This window comes from Pseudonaja textilis, chromosome 8 (assembly GCF_049901715.1).
Source record: "Pseudonaja textilis isolate UNSWEBS1 chromosome 8, rPseTex1.2, whole genome shotgun sequence".
Lineage (NCBI taxonomy): Eukaryota > Metazoa > Chordata > Lepidosauria > Squamata > Elapidae > Pseudonaja > Pseudonaja textilis.
Window position 1 is genome coordinate 12,343,477 of NC_141997.1, and position 21,605 is coordinate 12,365,081.

The window sequence follows — 21,605 nt, forward strand, 5'->3', positions numbered from 1 at the left end:
GGCTACTGTCAATGTGTTGCATAACTAAGTTCAATAATCAAATACTAAAGAATATGGAACTAAGTGCCAATCTAAGTTGTGGGAAGTCCATCACTGGAAGTTTTTAAGAAGATATTGGATGGCTATTTGTTTGGAATGATATTGGTACAGGGTCTCCTGCTTGAGCAGGAGGTTGGACTAGAGGACCTCCAAGGTCCCTTTCAACTGTTATTCTGTTATCTGTTAAGTTGTCCTTCAGATATCCTGAAATTCTCACTTCTTAACTTTGGCCATAAATATTTTTGTCCTGCCTCTAAAGCTATACATAAAACCTCTCTTGAAGTGGATTATATATTATTTTATTTGTAAACTGCCCAAAATCATTTAGTCAAGAAGGGTGGTATAGAAGTTTGATAAATAAATAAAAATCTTAACCTAATGATAAAGTAAATATCAGAAGTAAACAACTGTAAACAATCCTATTTAGAGCCAAGATAAAAATCAACAATAATTTAAAGGACTTTCATTTAGAAGTTGTCATTAACTTCAAATTAAGTAAAAAATTGAAAAGATTAATATGGTTCTTAAACAGGAGGGCTGAATTTTCTTTTAGAAGTTCTGAAATGATAGGCTTAGAGTTAAGGTCACCAAGAAGGTTCATTTTTTATGTCCATCAACCAGTTGAACTCAACAGTAATCCTTGAGCAAAACATCAGAGTTTAATCTAAATTATTGTGCTGATTCAAATGGATGAAAGTACTTCATAAGTAACATATTCTCAACAGGTCCACTAGGAAATAAATGCTGTTGAACTGAATATTTTTTTCTCAGTTATGTTTATATGTTATATTTTTAATTCTAAAAGTTAATGTAATTCAGTGATGCACAATCACTTTTTTATTTTTTGAAAATGTTATTTTCTTTACACATAGGAAATTATGTATGCTGAAGAGGCACTAATGCTGTCACTTTGCTCTTTTGTTCATTTCAATAGGAGCTTCTCTCTTTTACTTTGTGAATACTGGATACTACAAACTGTTGCTTCCTCATAATTTTTGGTGTGATCGCATTTTATTTTCAGCTGAACTGGCAATGAGACAGAACCACTAGATAGCTCAAGACCATGGCTTTCAATAATAAGTAATACTGAAACCAAAATTTCACGACAAACTTACCTTCTTCTCAGACAAATTGTGGTCTAACTCGTTTTCAGAATCCTCCTCACTTTGCTGTTGCTGCTGCTGCTGCTGCTGCTGCATATCCTTCATCTTGATCAGAAGTTCTGCCTTGGGCGCAGAGGTGCTATAGTAAGTGGAATTAGTTGTTAAGGGAATGGCCAAAGACAGAGGCAGCTCCTCTTTCCTAAGCAAAGATTTAAAAAAAATACTAGTTTTCAACAGACTTCTTGAAATGTTTATGCACTGAAAGCAAGATAATAATTACGTGGAAATACTATTTGCAGTACATAGATTGTAGGGTTAAGAGAAAGATACCCACAGAAACAATGGATAAAATAACCATATTATTTTATCACTCTTAAGAATCTAGCTAGAGACAGGAAATTAAAGGAATGTCTCAAAATTATGGCCTAAAGTGCTGATTTCTATTTTGCTTCTAATTGATGTTCTCTGACCATATTTAGATTTCTATGCCCTATCCTTGATTACATGGTCAATGGAAGAAAGGTAATATTTAAATCTGTTTGTGGCTTTCATTAGCCTTGATTATCTCATTCCATAAGCACACATTTAGTAAATATATAGGTTCTTGGGTTTCATTATCTGCAGTTCTAATGCTTAAAAGAACCTATTGCTAAAAACAGCTTTCTCTTAACACTAGAAAAATTAAGACTCAAATCAGTTTACTGACAGGAAATATATTGTACATTTAGGATCAATTATTTTGGAAAATAATTCAATTAAAGAAGGTTTATTTTTCCTCCAAATAAACAGTAAAGAACCAATGATGTCTACCGTGGGTCAAAACTGGCAAGATGGTGTTCATGTTATTCAACCTAAACCCTGCTTCTTTTAGAGGTCAATGCACACATAATCACATACATAGAGTACAAAAAGACAAGCCATGGACTATAATACTGAAACCCATATATTGCATGGTGGGTGCCAATGATAGTGAATCAGTCTGAGAAAGGCCTTCACAAAATTTAACATTTTCTATCATATATCACTGCAAAAAAGTAATCAACATTGTTTCATTCCTCAACATAATAGACACTCTATTAAGAGGAACAAAATTTGAATATCTAACATATAAATAGCTCTTTGTCTCTCTTTTTGGCATGAACAACCAAACAATCACTTGCTTGGAAATAAGACTCCATTTGTGTGTGTGTGTGTGTGTGTGTGTTTATGAGAATATTATATTTTCATTTTCTATCTCCCATTAATTTTCAGTTAGATGTTTGCAATTTCTCATGATTATCCTCCAAAAATCTAGAGAAATATCCAAATTGATATTTTTGGCAAAGCTCAATAGTATATATAAAATATTTTATATACTTTTTGAATGTTTACTAAGTTTTACAAACAAACAGTTATTGAAAGATTTAAGAACTCCTCTGTTACTGTATGAGAAAATGTTGTCATAAGGCTAAGTAACCCTTATTTATGGTGAATCAGACTATAATTTATTAGAATATTTACTAGGATGCATTGTTTTTTATTTTATTTATTGCAATTATACGGAGCTTTTTCTTCTGACAACTCAAGATTACATATATGGAAGTTCTCTCTCATTCTACCCTGCAACAGGTTTGAAAGGTAAGTTGGTCTAAAACAGTGGCTCACCCAAAGTCATTCACTGATCTGAGTCAGCCTGCCATATCCAACACTCATCAACACACTGTATTAGTGCTAATCCAATTTACCCACTCTTAATTTGAGCTTGTAAGACCTACTGCCTTTCTCAGATTGCTCAGAAATGTAGATATCGGTGTTGCTGGTAACTTGTAATTAATTATAGTACAAAATTACTGTTCCGTGAAGTAACTCTTATTTGCTTTGAATGATAACATTTATAATAAAACACAGCAAGTAATGAAAACAATTCTTATCCAGCAAGGCACAGTAAATCTGTCAACAACAAGTATATATAATAGTGAAATGAAACCTCCACAATCATTAAGTATTTATAAGTTTTTAATAAACCACTAGGAATAATGGGGATTCAACTCTAGTGTATTTGTGAAGCTGGTATTTTTCAAAACAAGTTAGAATCTAAATCCCAACCAAAACTGGGTGTGCACTGGAAGAAAGTTACAGTAGTTATGTTTGCTATGTTTATTTTGATAATATAACTTGTATTTTAATAGAACAAAACTTAAAATAGAGTGTGTGAACATATAAGATTAAAAAAAGATAAAAAGATAAATTAATTTGTATTGGAAAAATGTGTACTTACTTTTCCTCTTCAGTTTTGGGTGCTGAAATCTTTAAAATAAATTTTCTGCGATGCTGTGCTTCTTCTAAGAGATGTTCATCTTTGGGAAAGATTCCCTCCATTAAATCCATTGTGGTTTTTATTTTCACATTTGGGTCTAAAATTTCTGCTAATGATTTATCTTTATCTACTATTTCTCTAGCTAATTCTTCTGATTTCCAGTCCTCAATTGTCTTTTCTTTGGCTCTCACATAGTTAACTGCATGGGTGGATATGTCATTCTCTTTTATGTTCTTCCCAAAGCTTTCAATAGGTTGCAAAGACGACAGGTTTGATTTGTTCTCAAGCTCAGTTTCCACATCTTGTCTCGTATAAGCACAAAAACGTGAATAGGACTGTTCAGAAGTGCTAAGTGTCTTGATTTGGTCTTTTTCTAAGCCACTTGGTAAAGTAGGAGGCTCTATTGTGGTCCCAAGATTCTGTCTGCTTGTCTTCTCTGAATGGCTCTCAGAATGTACAATCTTGATTGGAACCATTTTTACGGTTGTATTGTTATCCATCACTCTTTCAATTCTTTAGAAAAAATTGTAAAAAAGCACATTACATATATTATATAAACACTAGTTGAACGATACAGATTAATAGCCTATTTATGAATGGGTAACATCACATTTTATCTTTCACATTTCCATTATATTTTAAATATCCCTATTTAACTGAGCACCAGCCATTGTTACTAAAGTTATAAAATGTACAAAGAAGTGGACTTGAATAAAATTTCAAAGATATCTAATATGCTTTCTCCTTTTAAAAAAGATGAACAAAAATATTAAGCCTAAATGTGCTGACTGATCCTACATACAGTATACTGATATGAAGAAACATCTACTTTGTTCAATGACAATTCTTTCCAATAACGTGCAAATTACTATTGTAATCTAAACAAGGTTCTCATTGTTTATAACAGGGGTCCCCAAGCTTGCCAACTTTAAGACATGTGGACTTCAACTCCCAGAATTCTGGGAGTTGAAGTCCACAAGTTTAAAGCTGCCAAGTTTCGAGACCTCTGGTTTATAACAATGTTTTCTAAAATTTAAGCTATGTTCATTATGTATAGGTGAAAAAATTGAACAGCAATTTATAAATCAGTATGAAACTTGAATTGGCATATGAAACATAACATCTGATAAATCTGTAACTATGACTAATGAAGATTACTTCACTTAAGGCATTTATTACACATAGTCCTTACTTAAAGCCCATAATTGGGACTAGAATTTCTATCACTAAGTGATACAGTCATAAAGAATGATATCATGTGATTCCATTGTTTAGCAAAGGCAATCCAGGCAGCCCCCACTGTTGTTGTTAAGCAAAGATCAGGTCATTAAGCAGAGACCTCACATGATTGTGATTTATGACTTCTTGACAGCATCTACAAGCAAAGTCAATGAGGAAACTGGCAGGAAGTTGCAAGTTTTTGTCATCTTGCAAACAGGCCAACAGATGGGTAAGTGCTACAGGGTCTGGAAAGGCAAGGAGTGGCTGCCAAGGTGCAGCAGGAACATGGCCAGATGGAAAGATGGCTGCTATGAGTGCAGGAGGACACACCGTTAATTAGCATGCGTGGGCAAAGCGGAGCGATTGCTGCAGCCTACCATAAACATGGCCAGCTATGCCTTCACTGTGGAGTACAGGCAGGGGCTATTGTAGGCATGTGCAAACTATGTAGTACAAAGTCCCTGGGATTTCGTACTGTTGAGTTCAAGCTCCTCAGGAAAAAAAAAAAGGAAGGAGCAGGAGCAACTTGCCACATTCCTTGTCACCCTCCCCATTGACTTACTTGTGGAAAGCCCTCCGGAAAGGTCACAAATGGTGATCTTGTGACCATAGGATACTACAACTATTGTAAATGCAAGCCAGTTGCCACGTGCACAGATTGTGATTGCATAACTCCCGGGGTGCCAGGGCAGCTGCAGTGAGTGTATTGGGGATTTTGACTTGGATCTTCCCAGATACATCTATTTTTTTTTATTGGCTTTACAAAATGTGAATATGGTCCATTTGTATTGTTCACAAATTAAAATTCAGTGTGCACGTTTTTGAAGGGCAACAAATCAGGAGCTCTATACCTTTATATAAAATCCTGCTAACTTGTACCAGTGAAAAGCTGATTTTCTTGGCAGTTGTTTTATTTGTTTTGATGTTAAATATTATTTATTGTTAGCTATAATGGGAAATAAATTGTTGTATTATATGCTTTTTTTAATGCTCATCACCCTACCAAGGGAACAGAAATGTTTAGAAACTGTCTAAGGCCATCTTTGTTTCATTTTAGGAAGTCCTGTTTTGCTGGCAATAAAACTAAGTCCAAAGAACTGTCATTGTAATATAGGGTTCCCTGGAGTCACCCTCATCTTCTATCAAACAAATACAGTTGTTCACTTAGAGAAGTTAGATCTAGAAATTAACATTGTTTTGCTAATTATTCTGGCAACATTTATATCAATTTTCAACCATTCATAAAACTAACTTTCAGATTTCCATAGTGAGAAAGGTATGAACTTCTGGTTTGAAAACATCCAAATAGTCCATATTGTGGCCTGCCAGCTGCCAGCAGAGCTGGCAACAGACTCAGACAGTGAGGAGGTTTGGGAGGAACATGGGCCAGTCCTGGACTTTTGGGAAGGCTCTGATGAATGCCCTGCATCAGAGGCAGAGATGGGGCCAGGGCCATCTGATAGTTAAAAGCTGCCTTTGGATCGGAGGGCAGTGGGGCAGAAGAACAGCTGGTGCCTATTCCTGATGTGTGCATGCACAGAGCTATCTGGAGAGGGAACAGTTAAGGATCAAGGGGCGACTCGGGAGTAAAGGCACAGGTGGATGGTGAATGGCCCCTCCCGCAGGGAATAAATAGCAGCGAAAAGGGAGTGGTCCATTTAATTAGTCCATTTAATTAGTGTGAAGATCTAAGTTCTTGACTCCCAGAGACTCCTTGCCAAGTATTTCCTTGTACAGCATTGTGCTTGGAAGCTATCAGCCTGGCAACTCTCCAAGCCTGATAAGGTCTGTGGCTGCAATTCACCCTTGAAAGACTGTTTGCCAGGACTTTGCTGGATGTGAATGATAGGAATTCACATTAGTCAAATAAAAAGGGGTTTTGTCAGGATAATGAGTCTGTTTCATTATTTGGTGAAGCCTAAGTCAGAACAGTACAGGGCTGTCAAACTCCTGGCCCATGGGCCAGATGCGTCACATGCTGGCCACACCCATGCCCAGTTTAGCAAAAGGGAAAAAAGTCCTGATATCTCACATGACACCACTGTGACGCCTTGAGTTTGACACCCCTGTAATAGTATATATAAGACTGGATACATGCATTCTGTTTTCTTTGGATTTTATTAACATGGCCATATGTATTATACACAAAATAGTCCTTGGAAAATAAGTTTTAGGATAATAGTGGAACATGCAATCACAGCATATGCTCATATCTTGTGCTTTCTTATTCTTTAATTAGTCTTAAAATCACTGGATGTCTATCCTTATTTTCAAGACTTGTTAATGAGATTCACTCGTATGTTAAGCATGTTGCACTGAACTCAGTTTAAAAGCTGAAATAAATTGTATATAATTTCTATTGAGTTAAAATAATACGGTTCTAAAACTCTCTAGAAAACTTAACATTTAAACTGCTAAAACCATGTAGTGATAGTGCCTGGAAACCTAATATTAAATTGGTGAACCAATCCAACAATAAAAAATGTGACAAATGTTTAACAGTTTGTGTAAGGAGGCTTACCTTGCGGAATTTTCATCCTGAGCAGGCACAGGTGGCTTATCAGTCAGCTTTGGTGGAGCAAATTGTGGTGAAGGGGATCTTGATGCTTCCATTCTAGCTTTTAGATGGTAACGATAAGCTGAAGGAAGGGGAGGTTCAGATTTGAGATGTCTTTTTTCTTCTAAATGCTGAAAAACATTTTCTGTTGATGCCAACTGCCCAGACTCTGCACTTATAAATTTTCCAGAATTTTTTGAGGGAACCTGAGAAGGTGATGATGTGCCTATAGCTATATTGGTAGCAGCAGGGGAAGACTGATCTGATCTGTTGGGTACAGTCAGTAAAGATTCTGAAGCAAGTGAAGCTGAAAAACTATCCTGTCGCCTGTGTTTCTTATCTTGTTTGGGTGCGGGTGGCCTCTGAGGAAAAGAGCCATGTTTCTTATTCAGCAGTATAGAATTCCCCTGTAGATTTTCTTCTGCTTTGATATGTGTTAAACAGTGCTGGTTCTTATCTGATATTTGTAGTCCAGAAATCATAAGAGGCAAAGCACCATAATCTTTGCTTTTCTCATTTAGATTTTCCTGTGAGTATCTGTAATCACTGGGCAATGTCCCAGATCTGCCTCGGCTCTGCTGTGATGTAATTGTGGCGGATTCTGCATGAAAGGACCTTGCAGATACTTTCCACTTGTTTCCTGAACTGTAGTCCTCCTGAGCTGTGAGTTCTCTCAGAAAATCTTCTGAGTACTCTTTATCAGATGATCTGGAAAAAGTAAGGGATGGGAGAATTATTTGAGCATCAGTATGCAGGGTACAGTTAAAAAATATATTTCTATTATTCAATTATATCTAAGCTTACAGTATTCTATAATAAAACAATGCTTTTGTAAAAAAATTGGCTTTCAAAAACTGTTGTCAAAGATTAAGATTATTGAGAATCACATTTTGTGACATGATACTTCAGTTACTTCACACACAGAGAATTGTTATTTCCTTTTCATGTGAACTAAATGAAGCCACTTGAACAAAATTATGCACAGCATACTTTATCTCATTAAATAATTTCTAGATCTATATTCAAATAAGACATTCATTTTTCCTCCTCCTTTAAAACCCTGCAATAAACTGTATTAAAAATCAGTTAAAATTTAAATTAGAAAAAAATACTTATATAAATATAATAAAAAGAAGAGCATGTAGGAGAGAAGAAATGAAAATATTTTATAAAATATTGGAATATCCCCACGCTCAAAAGTGAACAATGATTGCAAAAGTACATTGATACTAACAGAAGGATTTTTCTTCTTTTAAAATCCCTGATACAATGGGAATACAATTTTTAAAAAGCAAATTTAAGCATCCAATTTGCAAGAGGCAGCCTATTAGAAGTGGGTTTACTTACTTGCTAGCATAAAAAAGTACCTACATATCATGGATTATTAATTAGTCTATTTGGCCATTTTCCTCGCATCTGCAGAGTTAGTAGTTTTCGAACATACTGTATTTGCAATCATAAGCTATTATCTTTTACCTCTGAAATTCTTAGTATACTCAGTACAGAATTAATATATTATACAATTTTGACGATCAGATTATTCAATAATGAAAAAAAATCATTATGTGCAGACATTATAAATCAAGATAGATTTATATCTCAAGGATTCTTCCATAAAAAGTCTCCTTCAATATATAGATGACAGGGTACTGGAAATTTTACTTTAATACAAAATAGGATGCATTTCTGGAATTACACTTTAGTTTTTCAAATCTATGAGCTAAATTGGTTCAGATGCAAAATTTAAAGAAATTATAAAAGATAATGTATCCATTTTTAACATTTCCCTAAGTACACAATAAATTAAATAGCAAAAAAGAAACACATGAAAGAATGAATGTGAGATAAAAGTAACTGTTAAATAATGTTTGAAATTTAAATGGTTTTCCTATAATAATCCATGAAATATTTCATATAACAATAGAAGGGTTTCACTTCTTTCTTTTAAACTATTATTTTTTACTTAAGTTTGGAAAGGATATAAACATTATTAATTACTTAAAAAAACAATAGTGATGGCAGTTAAGAGCTTTTAGAGGACCATATCTAAGATACTGAAATATGCATGTTTCATTTAATTGAAAGCAGCTTTGTATGTTGCTTTGTTCCCCCCTTTACACTGAACCAGCCAGGTCTTTCTTTTACATTAAAATGAGGTAAAATGGTTAATTTTTCCAAAATAAAATAAAGAATAATAAGGAATGTTGCTTTAGTTGCTTTCCTGAAGACACAATTCCCATTGTGGAAATATGGTTAAGTTTGAATTCCTATTTGTGTATGTGAAGGGAAGGCAAAATGCATATGCATACTTTGGAATATTAAATAGAATGTTGATGATCTGAATACATATATTAGATGATCAAAGTATGTTGTAAGAATTAACCCCAAGTAGAAATACCTCTGAGTCTCAGAAAGAAGACAGCTTTGCTCATTAATTAGAGGAGGCTGGAGAGATACTGTAAGTTTAGGAAAGAAGCTGAAACAGAGAAGCAGGACACTTAGGAATCTACTTGTAGCAGAGCTACTTACCAAACAAGAGCAATAAATTAGACATTTTCTAAAGTTAGTAAAGACGGAGGTTAAAAAACTAGGTCTATGGAGTTTACTTATCTTTTTGAAATATTCTATAAAGCCATTGTTTCTTGCCAGCTACATAAAAATTATTTAGATACAGTAGAACCTTGGGTCGCAATCGTAATCTGTTCCGGGACTATGGTCACAACCTATTTGAAGCACGACCATCTGCGCATGTGCAGACAAAAAAAATGGCACCGAAGGGGAAACAGCTGCGGCAGGGAAAATTGCAGTAGCTGTGTTTGGTCACTACCCGAAGAAGTGTTCGTGACCAGAAACAAAACTTTGCCAAAAATTCTGGTCATCACCGGATTTGGTTGCGAACAGAAGCATTCACGACCCGAAGTACCACTGTATTTATCCTAATAGAGTTAGAAACATTGACATGTGAAAATAAGGCACCAAGAGCAACAACAACAGTTATAAACGTTGAATTGTGATTGTGGTTTGTTTATGGAGTGCATATGTAACTTGTTTAGCATGTTGTGAACAATGCATTTTTGTTGATCACAAGAATGCCACAAAAGGAAAGATAGCAAAATAAAAGCAGGATTATTGAGGAATCAGTTGTTTAAATGCATTTCAGAAGCCTCTACAGATTTCAATCAAAAGGCTAGGAAGGATGATAAGCAACACAATTTGGGAAGTATGTTGTGACTTTTTTCCCAGGAAGACAGTTTAAAATAAAAACAGTTGATTGTAGATTTGCTGATATAAAATGCATATGACTGTTCAAACAGATTTGAGTGAATGATCTGAGGAACATTTTGTGCAAATATGGAGTTTAAATTTGATTGTTGAATGCATAAAAGATATATAGGTAGTTCTTATTTAACAACCACAATGGTTAAGTAAAACTATGATGTGCTTATGATCTTATTTCAGTTTTCTTTTACAAACCTCTAAGATCATAAATGCAAACATAAGTTATAAAGTTTACTTTTCATTAAATAAGGCAGTTGTTAAACAAGGACTATAAAGGACAATAACAAATGCATGAGAATGAATATGTAACAAATGGGTCAACAATAACAGGAGTATTTTAACAATGGGTGAAGTCTTCTTGGTTCTTACTATATTTATGGATAGAGGCAAAAACAATGCTTGTATTGACATTAGACATTAGGTGTTTCATAAAGGAGGGAATAATGTCAAGTTATGTCTAAAAAGGAAGGGCTAAATTGTGTCCCTGGTCGTCACTGAAATGATGAAGAAACTTTAAAATATCAATGTTGGGAGAAAGATAATGGTTAGTTTATCACAAGGAATGAATGTTTCTTTAAAGAGACCAAATGACTATGTAGAAAGCTATCTTGCAAGGCTTTTTTTTTAAAATAAGGAACCAAGAGTTTGCTATGTTAATGCAAACATAATTGTAAATTGAATGTAATGGGAATAGAGTGTTTAAGAAGTAAATGTGGTAAAACAGGAAAAAAAGTAAAAAATGAATTGGCATGAGAATGGACCAAATACAAATATGAATGACCAGTATGGAAAAAAAAGATCACATAGAATCAAACTCAAAAATAAATATATGATGCAAGGAAGAATACTTCAAAAATGTGGAGGGATGAAAAAGAAAATTAAAATTACAAATTGGAGAGATAGTGTAATACTGAAAAAAACCACCACGTTCTGCATCTTGGCATACAAATCTGAGAAGGATCAATAGGGCAACTGTTCAAAAGACATCATGATAAGCTTGAACGCCCATAATCTTCAATACTATCTTTCAAAACATCTTTCAATTTCTACTGCAATTATCAAATCAGCAAAATGCATACAATCATGCTGAGGTTCAAATTTTTGCTTCATTTCAAGAGATACTGTTCAGGAGACGTAGCAACAGGAATCTTTTTAAAAGTATTTAACAATGCCAATTATTAGTACAGACAGGGTTATAAAAAATAGACTCTCCATTCAACAAGGAGCTTATGAACATTACAAATGGTGATTTTTCATGCAACACATGCTGATCATATTACCCCAAAAAGACAGCTTACTGTTCAAAAACGACAAAAGAAAGCTTCAAGCACCAGAAGCACCCAGAGGCAAAACCTGTAAAGTGTTACAGCAATATTAACTTTCAACAAGTTCACTGTGAAGGATTTACAAACACAGTTTAGAAATGTAATTCAATGTGACTTAGGTCATTTTCCTCTCACAAACAGCACAAACACAGACACAGACACACAGTCACAATCTAGCTCCTAAAAATAATGAATTTTAATTAACAAATAAACACACCCATTCTGGAAAACTTATGCCTACAAACTTTGTATAAGTTGAAAAATCATTTGGCATTTTAAAATCTCAATCTATGATAGGCGAGTCATGGCATATGTCTATGCTTAATCAAAAAATTTTTGGCAGTATAGCTATATATCTAAGCTGTCTTACATTCCAACAGTTATTTCACTTATTTTCTTAGAGCGCAGAACATACATTGAAGCAATTTAATGATCCCTATAAAATAAATGAAAGGGCTTACTACAAAACCAGATCTCCCAATCTTTTATTTTATGCTCATTAACAAAATTAGCAGTATAGACTGCAAGATAAGAATGTGGCTTTTATGATCTTTGCACAGAAGTTGAAGCTGGCAAGGCCCAGATGAAACTATGATTTTAAAAAATGAGCAATCAATACCCAATTTCAAGACTGGGAACACACTGTCCAAATTTCCATTTATTCAAAAAAGATGATAAAAAAACCCTTGAAAAGACCCATATTTAGAGTTTGATGCCCATATTTCACAAGAGGCAGATCTGTATATAACATACATGAGTTCTGTCTTGCCTACACTGAAGCAACTTCAATGAGTTTTTCCCTAAGCAAGTTCATGAATATAGTGATAGGTTCTTTTAATAAAGTTAAGTGGCTATAGTGAAAGTAAAGCTAGATTTGAGTATTCCCAGGCAAATATTACACTTTGCCCTGTTTTCCTGCCCTCTGACTAGTTCATCAGTGTCCAATAGCATGTCTTTTTAATGTTTTGGGAACTTCTTGGATATTTGGCACCTCTCAACTCAGTTTAACATTTGGTTCCCACTATAGGTCTCGAAAGTTGGTTTATAATCAAAGCTTGCATGGGATTCAATATTTTTTCCCAAGGGAAAATGGTACTTTTTGAGTTTATACATGTTTGCTGTTATCACACTTTTGTTAATTCTTATATTTAGTCCAAAATATAAATCTATGGATCACAGAAAAGTGCATTGTCAAGGAATTCTTAAAAATTGAGTTTAAATAAAAATAAATATTTAAAGAGGTAGGAGCCCGGGAAGTTAGCTGGAAAGGACATTGCCAAGAGCCCCAAAAACTTGTATAGCTGCTCCCAGGACAATAGTAATACAAAAGTCAATACAAATAGCCCCCCCCCACTTTTTTTTTTGCTGGACAGCATATTTGCTTTGAAGTCTACTTCCAGCTAAGTGGGAACAGATGTATGGATTATGCAGACTATAACTATCATATTCTTGTGTGGGCAAATGTGATAGGATTGTTCTTCAATTCATTCAGAACAAAAGAGAAGGTAATCAACTTTAAAATAATTACATTCAGAGCTCAATAAACAGATCCAAAATATTTGCTTGTATCTTCTCCTTTCTGGAGACCAAATATTCAACAGTACTGACAGAATATGACAAACTTTAATATCATTTTAAAAACGTAAAACACAGAAGAAATTATATAATCAATAGTCAGCTGCTGAATTAGGATTTAAAATGTAGACAAGGAAAAGCAGAAAAATGAACAAGTTGCTATTAAATACACTATCTTATAAAAATAAAGACTAATGAAGTGAACAGGGGAATAAACCAAGAAATAATCTAAACTGCCAAATTCTGTTAGATGAAATAAAGTTGGGATTTAAAAAATCTATTTAAACAGTTTTCTACCTCTTCTGCTTTTGCAGTATACTATAAAATTTTAAGGTAGATTTATTTTAATGTTCATTAAACAAACTCAAGATTTTCAAATTTTCAAATACTTTCACACAATCCTATAGTTAGTTTACATTTTTGATCCATGCAATACCAGTCATTGTTCTGATAGGCACATGTACATTTTTCTCCCTCCACATTCCTGCACCGCAGAAATATATTTAATACTAGTTTGATATTATTTAAATGTGAAAATATGCAATGCAATTGTCAGATGCTATAATGTTCAACCTGGAGACAAATGTCTACTGAGGGGACTGAGCAAAAGATGACAAGCCACGAAAGTGACTTGGAGGAAACTGGAGCCTGTGGGAGTGCCCCAACAAAATCTCATCATCCCAAGGAGAGAGCTGAACACCTGGGAGATGGGAGCATCGGCAAGGAAACTCTGAAACCCAGGTGGTTGCTTACCCTGGGAATAAAGGAGGAAGAGTGGGAGGACAGGGTTTCAGGCATGACATTCAGGAGAGGAATCTGCAGAGACAGGCAATGAGACCAGCGCACCAGCTGGGACAAGGGAGACCTCTGAGGGGAACCAGAAGCCCAGGAGGACATGGTGGATCAAGCCCAGAGACTGAATGTGTTTGGGAACCACTGAGCCCAAGAGGTCCTCACTCAGATAGCCACCCCTGGCCATCCCAGACCAAGCAGGGGATGGGGTGGCTGCTCAGGATGTCACGGCAGTGGAGCCAATGTTCTCCCTGGACCAGCACCAGCCCAGGCAATGCAACCCTGCCAGTGGTGCAGCCTCCTAAACTACTGTGGGCTGCCCTCCGAGGCAGGGAGCACTGAGACCACCAGCTCTCAGCTTGAATGGGTGGGGACCCAAAGGAACTGGGGTTCTTCTTTGCCCAGGTGTGGAATTTCATGCAAGAGTATGGGTCAGATCTGGCCACTGATGTGGTCCAGATCAGACGCATAACCATGGCCCTAGAAGGCATTGCAGCAGAGTGGATGGTCTCCCTATACAATGGTGATGCTCCAGAACTTCAACCGATTCATGATGGTCCTATGGAAGACCTGCTGACATAGTGGAAGGTGCACACCACATAAAAGCCATCAACCAGGGCCAGAGAGCAGTACCTGCCTACAATCAAGAACACTGTGAATTAGCATGCTCGCTAGTTGACTGGCCTGAAGACATCCTGATACAAGATGAGCTTAATAACAATGTGTACAACACCTGCATCTCATGGGGAGCCCCCCCCCTGCACTCTACACCAGTGGTACATGTTAGCTGAGGAGATGGAACTTGACCTGGCTGTGTCCCACAGCCACAATGCCCACGGATGGTGCCCTTCCTCCTCCTTAGAGAATAAGGATACTCTGAGAGCACCTGGGTACAACCACAGCTATAAACATTGACACACAAGCTGCTTCAAATGTTGAGACTTCCGGTGGTGAGGTCACAGTGGAGCGGAGCAGGAGAGCGATCTCTGCAATCCTGTATCTGAATTTTCGTGCTTGGAAGCTCTCAGAGGCATCGTGAAGCTTGAAGAGACACACAAATTAGAAGGGGAAGCCTAGGAGCAGAGTGGAGGAAAGCAACCTCCCACTGCGACGAGGGGAAGCTCTTTGAATCTGGCATGAAAGAAACCCGGCATCTACGGCGGGTCTGAAGCTGTGACAGCCAGCTGCTATCGGGAAGCAGGAAAGTGGATCAACGCAAGACATCAGAAGAAGAACGTCAGACTGGGACAGTTTTTGAAAGGTGAGAGAAGAGAGCCCTGTGAAAGACTTTGACAAAGGAAGCCTCCAGAGAGAGTGAATACAGCGGCTAATTGGTGGGGGATAGCAGAACGAAAGGGAGAGGAGGAAACAGAACAGTTTGACAGCTGAGAGAGAGCACCACAGAAGAAAAGATCGAGACTGTGAATAAAAACTTAAAATTTCTATGATTTGGACTGATTATTAGCAGAGCAGAATAGAGACATTAGAGAGAACAATTGGAATTTTAATGGAGAACTATAGTTGAACAGAGAGTGGAATCATTTTGATAGAAAGCTGCGACTGTACAATTTGAGAGTGAAAGTGACTAAGTAGTTAAAGACGACTGAGGAAAAAGGAAATGAGGAAAGTAATTTGATGGTGTACAGAAGAAAGGGAAAAGAAGAAGGAAGAAAGAAGAAGAAAGCTGAATAATTCCTAAGTATTAAATCAAAAGTGTATATTGAAAAAAAATCTAAACAATATATATATTGGACTCAGAGAAGGTTAATGCAGTGCTAGAGTGGGTCTCCCCTTGCACAAGGAAGCAACTTCAGAGCTTCCTGTAATTTGTGGACTTTTACCAGCAATTTATTCCTTTTTTTGCATAAATTGCCCTACTTATTATGAACATATTAAAGACAAAAGGGGAGGGAAAGCCCAAACCTAGTTAACCTTTGAAGTTGACTATGGAATGTCAGATAGTGTTTGAAAAATTTAAGTGGCTGTTTGCGGCAGAGCCCATGCTAAGACACTTTTGTCATCCAAGCAGATGCTAGAAATGTGGCTGTAAGGCTGTATTACTACAGGAGAACCCCCAGGGAATACTTCAACCTTGTATCTATATCTAAAAAAAACTGATATAGAACATAGGTGAGCTGGAATTATACCTCAAATGCTAAATTAATTATCAACAAGACAATTAAACTGATCTCTTGCCATTTGAGGAGGGGGTAGCCTTGGGTCAGGACTTTGTAGCAATCCCCAAACTACCCCTGGAGAAACCACAAAGTTGATGGAATGAATACAACAATTGCAAAACACTTGTCTGGTAGCCTGCAGAACTTTCTAAGCAGCACAAGAAGCATACAAGTGGCAAGCTGATAAAATGTGTGCCCCGCCAAAAGAGTTTTAAGTGGGCAACCGAGTATACCCTTCCACCAAATACATAAGTCCGCTCAATAATCCAGCAACGTAAGCCCTAAACACATAGATCCATTTTCTATCAGCAAAATTATAAACCCAATCACTGTGCAACTAAGAACTGCCAAAAAGCTGGAAAAGAATCCATCCCGTTTTTCACTGCAATATCTATTAAAGCCAGAAGTCATCTTCCCACTTCGCCCTCCACCTCCCATTCCCATTTTTATAGAAGGGAAGCAACACTTTGAAGTAAAAGAAATTTTGGACTCTCACAAACACAAGAGCAAAGTACAGTACTTAACTGCGTGGAAACATTTCCCTGCCTCATAATCCGAATGGGTTGATGGATTTGGGCTTCCAAACACCTACGTTCCTTCCACCAGAAATACACCAACAAACCCCAAATGTCTAATCCCACTTGACTGCTCATTTATGTTTTCCTATTTTTCTTACCCTGGACTAATGCCTCTGAAAAGGGGGGCCCAATGTCAGGTGCCGATCTCCACTTTCTTTGAAGCTTGCTAGTAACTTCCATAACAGGAGGAAGGGGGTATTTGGGAGGGGAAGAGTGCCAGAGATGTAGAAGAATGCTGTGAGAATTGGGAGAGTATGGACACTAACAGGAACCAGAGTTATCTTCCTGCCTTCAAAGAAAAGAATTTACAGCAGCGCCTGTGGCACCAGGTCCCCAAAACATTGGAATAGCATTTGATTGAACTGCTCTCAGGAAGGGGAGATCTTGGACATTGGGGATTGTTTTCAATATATGATTTTCATGTGTGTTTTTCCCAGCTTGCCTCATTTGTGCTGCACCCAGTTCCCTAGTAAAAGTACAGCCAAGGATTTGGAAAGCAATCAGATGGATAGTCGCTCACCTTTATTCAAGATGGCTAGATATTTCAATCAAATAACAACTCCCAAATTCAGAAGGGCCCTGCATTCTGGCAAGACTGAATGCCCTTCCAGCAGCAACATAATAGGTTTATGTTCAAATCCCAATACTTCCAATAGAGAATCTCAGATACTATTTACTAAGACAGGATTGGAAAACCTTCACTTTTCAGCCAAATTTCAAGTGACAGCTAAAAGCACGGTCTTACCTTTTCCCCTGCTATAAAGAAAAATCAAGTTGACAATGAGAAAAGGAGAGATCCTACCTGCATTAGATCTCCACCACTGGGAACTGCTGTCTACATTACTAACTACTGTAATTAAAGCTAAATGCAGCCCTTGATGGATAAATAGCCAAAGTCTTGCCTTAAGACTTTGGGAACTGGCAGAGCAGACGGGCATACACTAGATAATCCAGTAGCTGGATTCAATGTAATACTGCTTCATATTACTAATGCTACTTATAACTTGCTTATTCATAACTTTCAATGGTCTCTTCAAGGGTGTAAATCTGCACTGCACAATACATTTCAAACTGGGTACAGATGGGAGAGTCAGCTGGCCACAGCACTGTGAGAGCTACAGGGGAAATTAGAACTAACAATGTAATGACCAGACAAATGAATGATCTGACTCAGCAGGTTAAGCCAGCATTCTGGGATAAGAACAGTATTAAAAATCCAAATATTGTGTGTTATGTTGTCTTTCTCATGGAAATAGCAGTGAAATTGAGCAAATGCCATGGAATGGCATGGGACACCATTTAAAATAAATTGGCTGGGCAGCATTCTAACCATAATTTTGCTGCAGATCCACAAGAAAGGGTCTTAATAAACTGAACTGTAACCCTCAACAATTAATCCTCCATTTTTTCAAAGAAATAACTTGCCATCATAGACCTGGGAGATGATATCTGTGTATGTATTACATTTCCATCTCCCCTATCTCTGAAGAAATCAAGGAAGCATACAGGAAGTCAGCTTCACCACTGTCACTTTGTGAGGTAGGTTGTATCAAGGGAATTAGCTTGGCAAAATCAGTCAGTGAGCTCCACAGTTCTAGAGATAGGAATTTGAGTATCCCCATGTTATCTTTTATCCTATTTTAATACAACTTTAATCTATAGTAATATACAGTATAATGCTTGGCATTTCCATCTCTTACAATAATTTTAAGTCCAAAGATTTAACAGGTTCATTAGCATAGTTGATGCTTAGGCACTGCTTCTCAGGGAGTCAGGCAGCTTTTGATGAAAAACCAGAACTGCAGTATCAAGAATGCTGTTGCTGACAATACATAGTTCCAGATAATGTCGTGCCCAGTCGTAGAAGCAGATAATAAAGAATATTTGTTTTGATCAACCGGAAACCTCTTTGTTCTACATAGTTACAGGGCAATCCATGCAGGGGATCTGGTAGATAACATTGGAAGTATCTCCCACCTCCAAGTGATCTTTACAATGCATAATTTGTCCTCATATGGTAGCTCTGGGAACGGTGCAATGCCCACTTGCAGATCTCAAAAGATGAGTTCTACTGCCCCCAAAATGTTTTTGATGTATGGATTTCCAGAGAAAAAACTGCAGATTATAGGAACCAGCACTACTCAGGTGACCTGAGGACACAGATAAATCTCCTAGCGCTTCAACAACCCTCTAAAAGGATGCAGATTACCAGCTGTCTGCAAGGAATATAAATCCTTCTATTTCCCACTGCCCTGTCAGAGCTGAAGAAGATTCTTGGATGAGAAGTGAAACGTCTTCAAAATAAAAAGCAAGACAGTCCAGTTGCCTCTTGAAAAAGCACCTTTGGGACAACCATGACCTGGATGACTCAGAATCTCTACAGACTTTTTCTTCCTTTGCATTCTGTGCCAGCATCCTGTAATAAATACTTGTAGGTACCTATTATGCTTGAAGGAAGGTACCTTTTCTTCAGTTGTTTAGCTTGCTGGGTGCTATTGACACAACTCTTGTGTCAGAACACTATAGGAAAGTCTTTCAGTGCATTAATTTTGATGACAAATGTGTCGTCCACGTAGCGGCACCTAAGTGTAGACCTGTAGTTTGAAATGCAGACTGTTCTAGTTTGCACAAGATAATTTCTGCAATAACACCTGATATTGGGATACCATCGGTGTCCCTTTTATTTGCTCATGCCCCTTTGAATGTGAAGAAAGTATTGGAGTAGCTTCATGATTTGTGTCCTGGTTAGTTATTCTGATCTGTGTTTTATTCTTCTATTTTTTTTAAACCTATTACTTCATATGCTAGTTTGGGGTGGGGAGGATGGATGTAAATAGAGATACTACATCAAAGGAGACCATGATCTCATCAAGGAGCCACATACAAAGACTGTATTGTGATCCAAAGAGAGAAACAGGGAAAATGTGTCAATGAAAAATAATTACTGTACTGCAATATTTTATTTTATTTTTAAAATGTAATTTGTATAGAGTACCCATGTATTCTTAACTGTCTTTATTGTCACATTTAACATTATAAATATTTCTACAGAAAATAAAATATTTCTTCATATAGTTGACTTATAACTATTCATTTATTAACCAAAGATACAATGCACCGAAATTTTTTTATTTAAAACTGCTCTTCATGCTTGCAACCATTGCAGCCTCCCTATGGTCACATGATAAAAATTAGGCTGCTTGGCAATTGGCATGTGTTTACAATAGTTACAGTGTTCTGGGGTCATGTGAATGTCATATTGTGACTTTCTCAGTGGCTTTCAACAAGCAAAGTCAATGTGGGAAGCTGGTTTTACTTAATGGCTGTGTGGTTCACTGAACAACTTGCAGTGATCTGCTTTACAACCATGGCAAAAAAATGTTGTAAACTGGTTACAGCTCACTTAACAACTGCCTTGCTTCGCAATGGAAATTCTGGTCCCAGTTGTGATCATAAATCAAGGACTAACTGTATTGGTGGAATATTAAAAATAACAAAATATTCTTCTACAAAGCTGATTTGTTCTAATGCTTTTTGTGCTTAGATTTGGCATTACTATGTTTTTTTAATTGTACAGGAAACGAAAACTTTCAACTTTTATAATGTGTCTAAGGGTGTAAGTTCCTAGATAACAAATAATGCTAATAAAAAGCATGTGCCAACAATTATATACTGATTCCTCCAGAAGAATCCTGGAATACTTAGTAAAGGAGTTTATAAAGACTCTTTTAGTTTTGATTATCAACAAAACGTGTCATGCTTTATATATAGATCATCCTCTAATATTGTTGAACTACTATTCTCAGCAATCCCAGTTAGCATGGTCATTTATTAAGAATTTGTTTTCTTACAGGTTATTGTGATTGTTCATTGCTAGCATTCTAATATTAGAATGAATTGTAAATCTATCAAAAATAGAAAAATAAACTTTTTATATTATGACTGTGTGTCACTGGTACTGCATGTATCACACAACACTTAACACTCCTACCCAAATTGGCTTCTTCCTAGTTGAAACTTTAAAAGCAGCATAATTCAACAGTATTATAAACCAGGGATTCTCAATCCGCAGTCGGTTGCCTGGTGCGAGTTGAGGGAAATTCAAAAAGAAAGCAATGTTTCTAATCCTGAATGGTTAGGAACAATTCAATTATTAAATTATTGATTAAATAATTAAATATAAAGAGTTTTTAAGAAGCAGGATTCCATCTGGGTCGGTCACTGTGACTAGAGGTTTTGTCTTCCAAGCATTGGGACTCGTGTTGGAGCCCATCTTCAGGGAACTTCTGTCTAGCAATGTTCTATGTGTGTATGATGCCTGTAGTATGTGGCTTTTTAGATGCTGCTTGGGGTGTGTTGATGGCTTGCCTTTAAGTCCTTGGCTATCTTTGGCTTGTGCTGCCTAGTCCTCACCTTCTAAGTAAATCAGCATTCCTGTTGACTGATGAGGGGCCTGTTTCCCAGGCTTCAGTCACTTTTTAAGAAGATACACCGTATGGTTCAAAGTTCTCCAGAAAGGTGTGTGTGTATATGTGTATATATATTGTAGCAAATTAACCATATACAACTATGAAAGATTGAACTTATGATCTATTCTAAAATCATTTCTAAAACAGTTAAAACTTTGTTTTCCAGCAGCTCTCCACGTGTGCTGATAACAATA

General features: G+C 36.6%; 1 protein-coding gene across 3 annotated transcripts in view; it reads right to left on the reverse strand.

Moving 5' to 3' along the window:
• SHROOM2 (shroom family member 2) overlaps window positions 1-21,605 on the reverse strand; it is a 115,110-nt gene that overhangs the window by 7,855 nt on the left and 85,650 nt on the right. For 2 of the 3 annotated variants that reach the window (XM_087938353.1, XM_087938354.1), the window contains exons 6-8: window positions 7,181-7,924; window positions 3,400-3,951; window positions 1,155-1,341 (exon numbers count right to left, since the gene is read on the reverse strand). In XM_087938353.1, the coding sequence (XP_087794479.1) occupies window positions 1,155-1,341; window positions 3,400-3,951; window positions 7,181-7,924 (1,483 nt within the window). Of the gene's footprint in view, window positions 1-1,154; window positions 1,342-3,399; window positions 3,952-7,180; window positions 7,925-9,614; window positions 9,693-21,605 lie in introns of all 3 variants that reach the window. The other variant, XM_087938355.1, reaches the window with a different exon arrangement.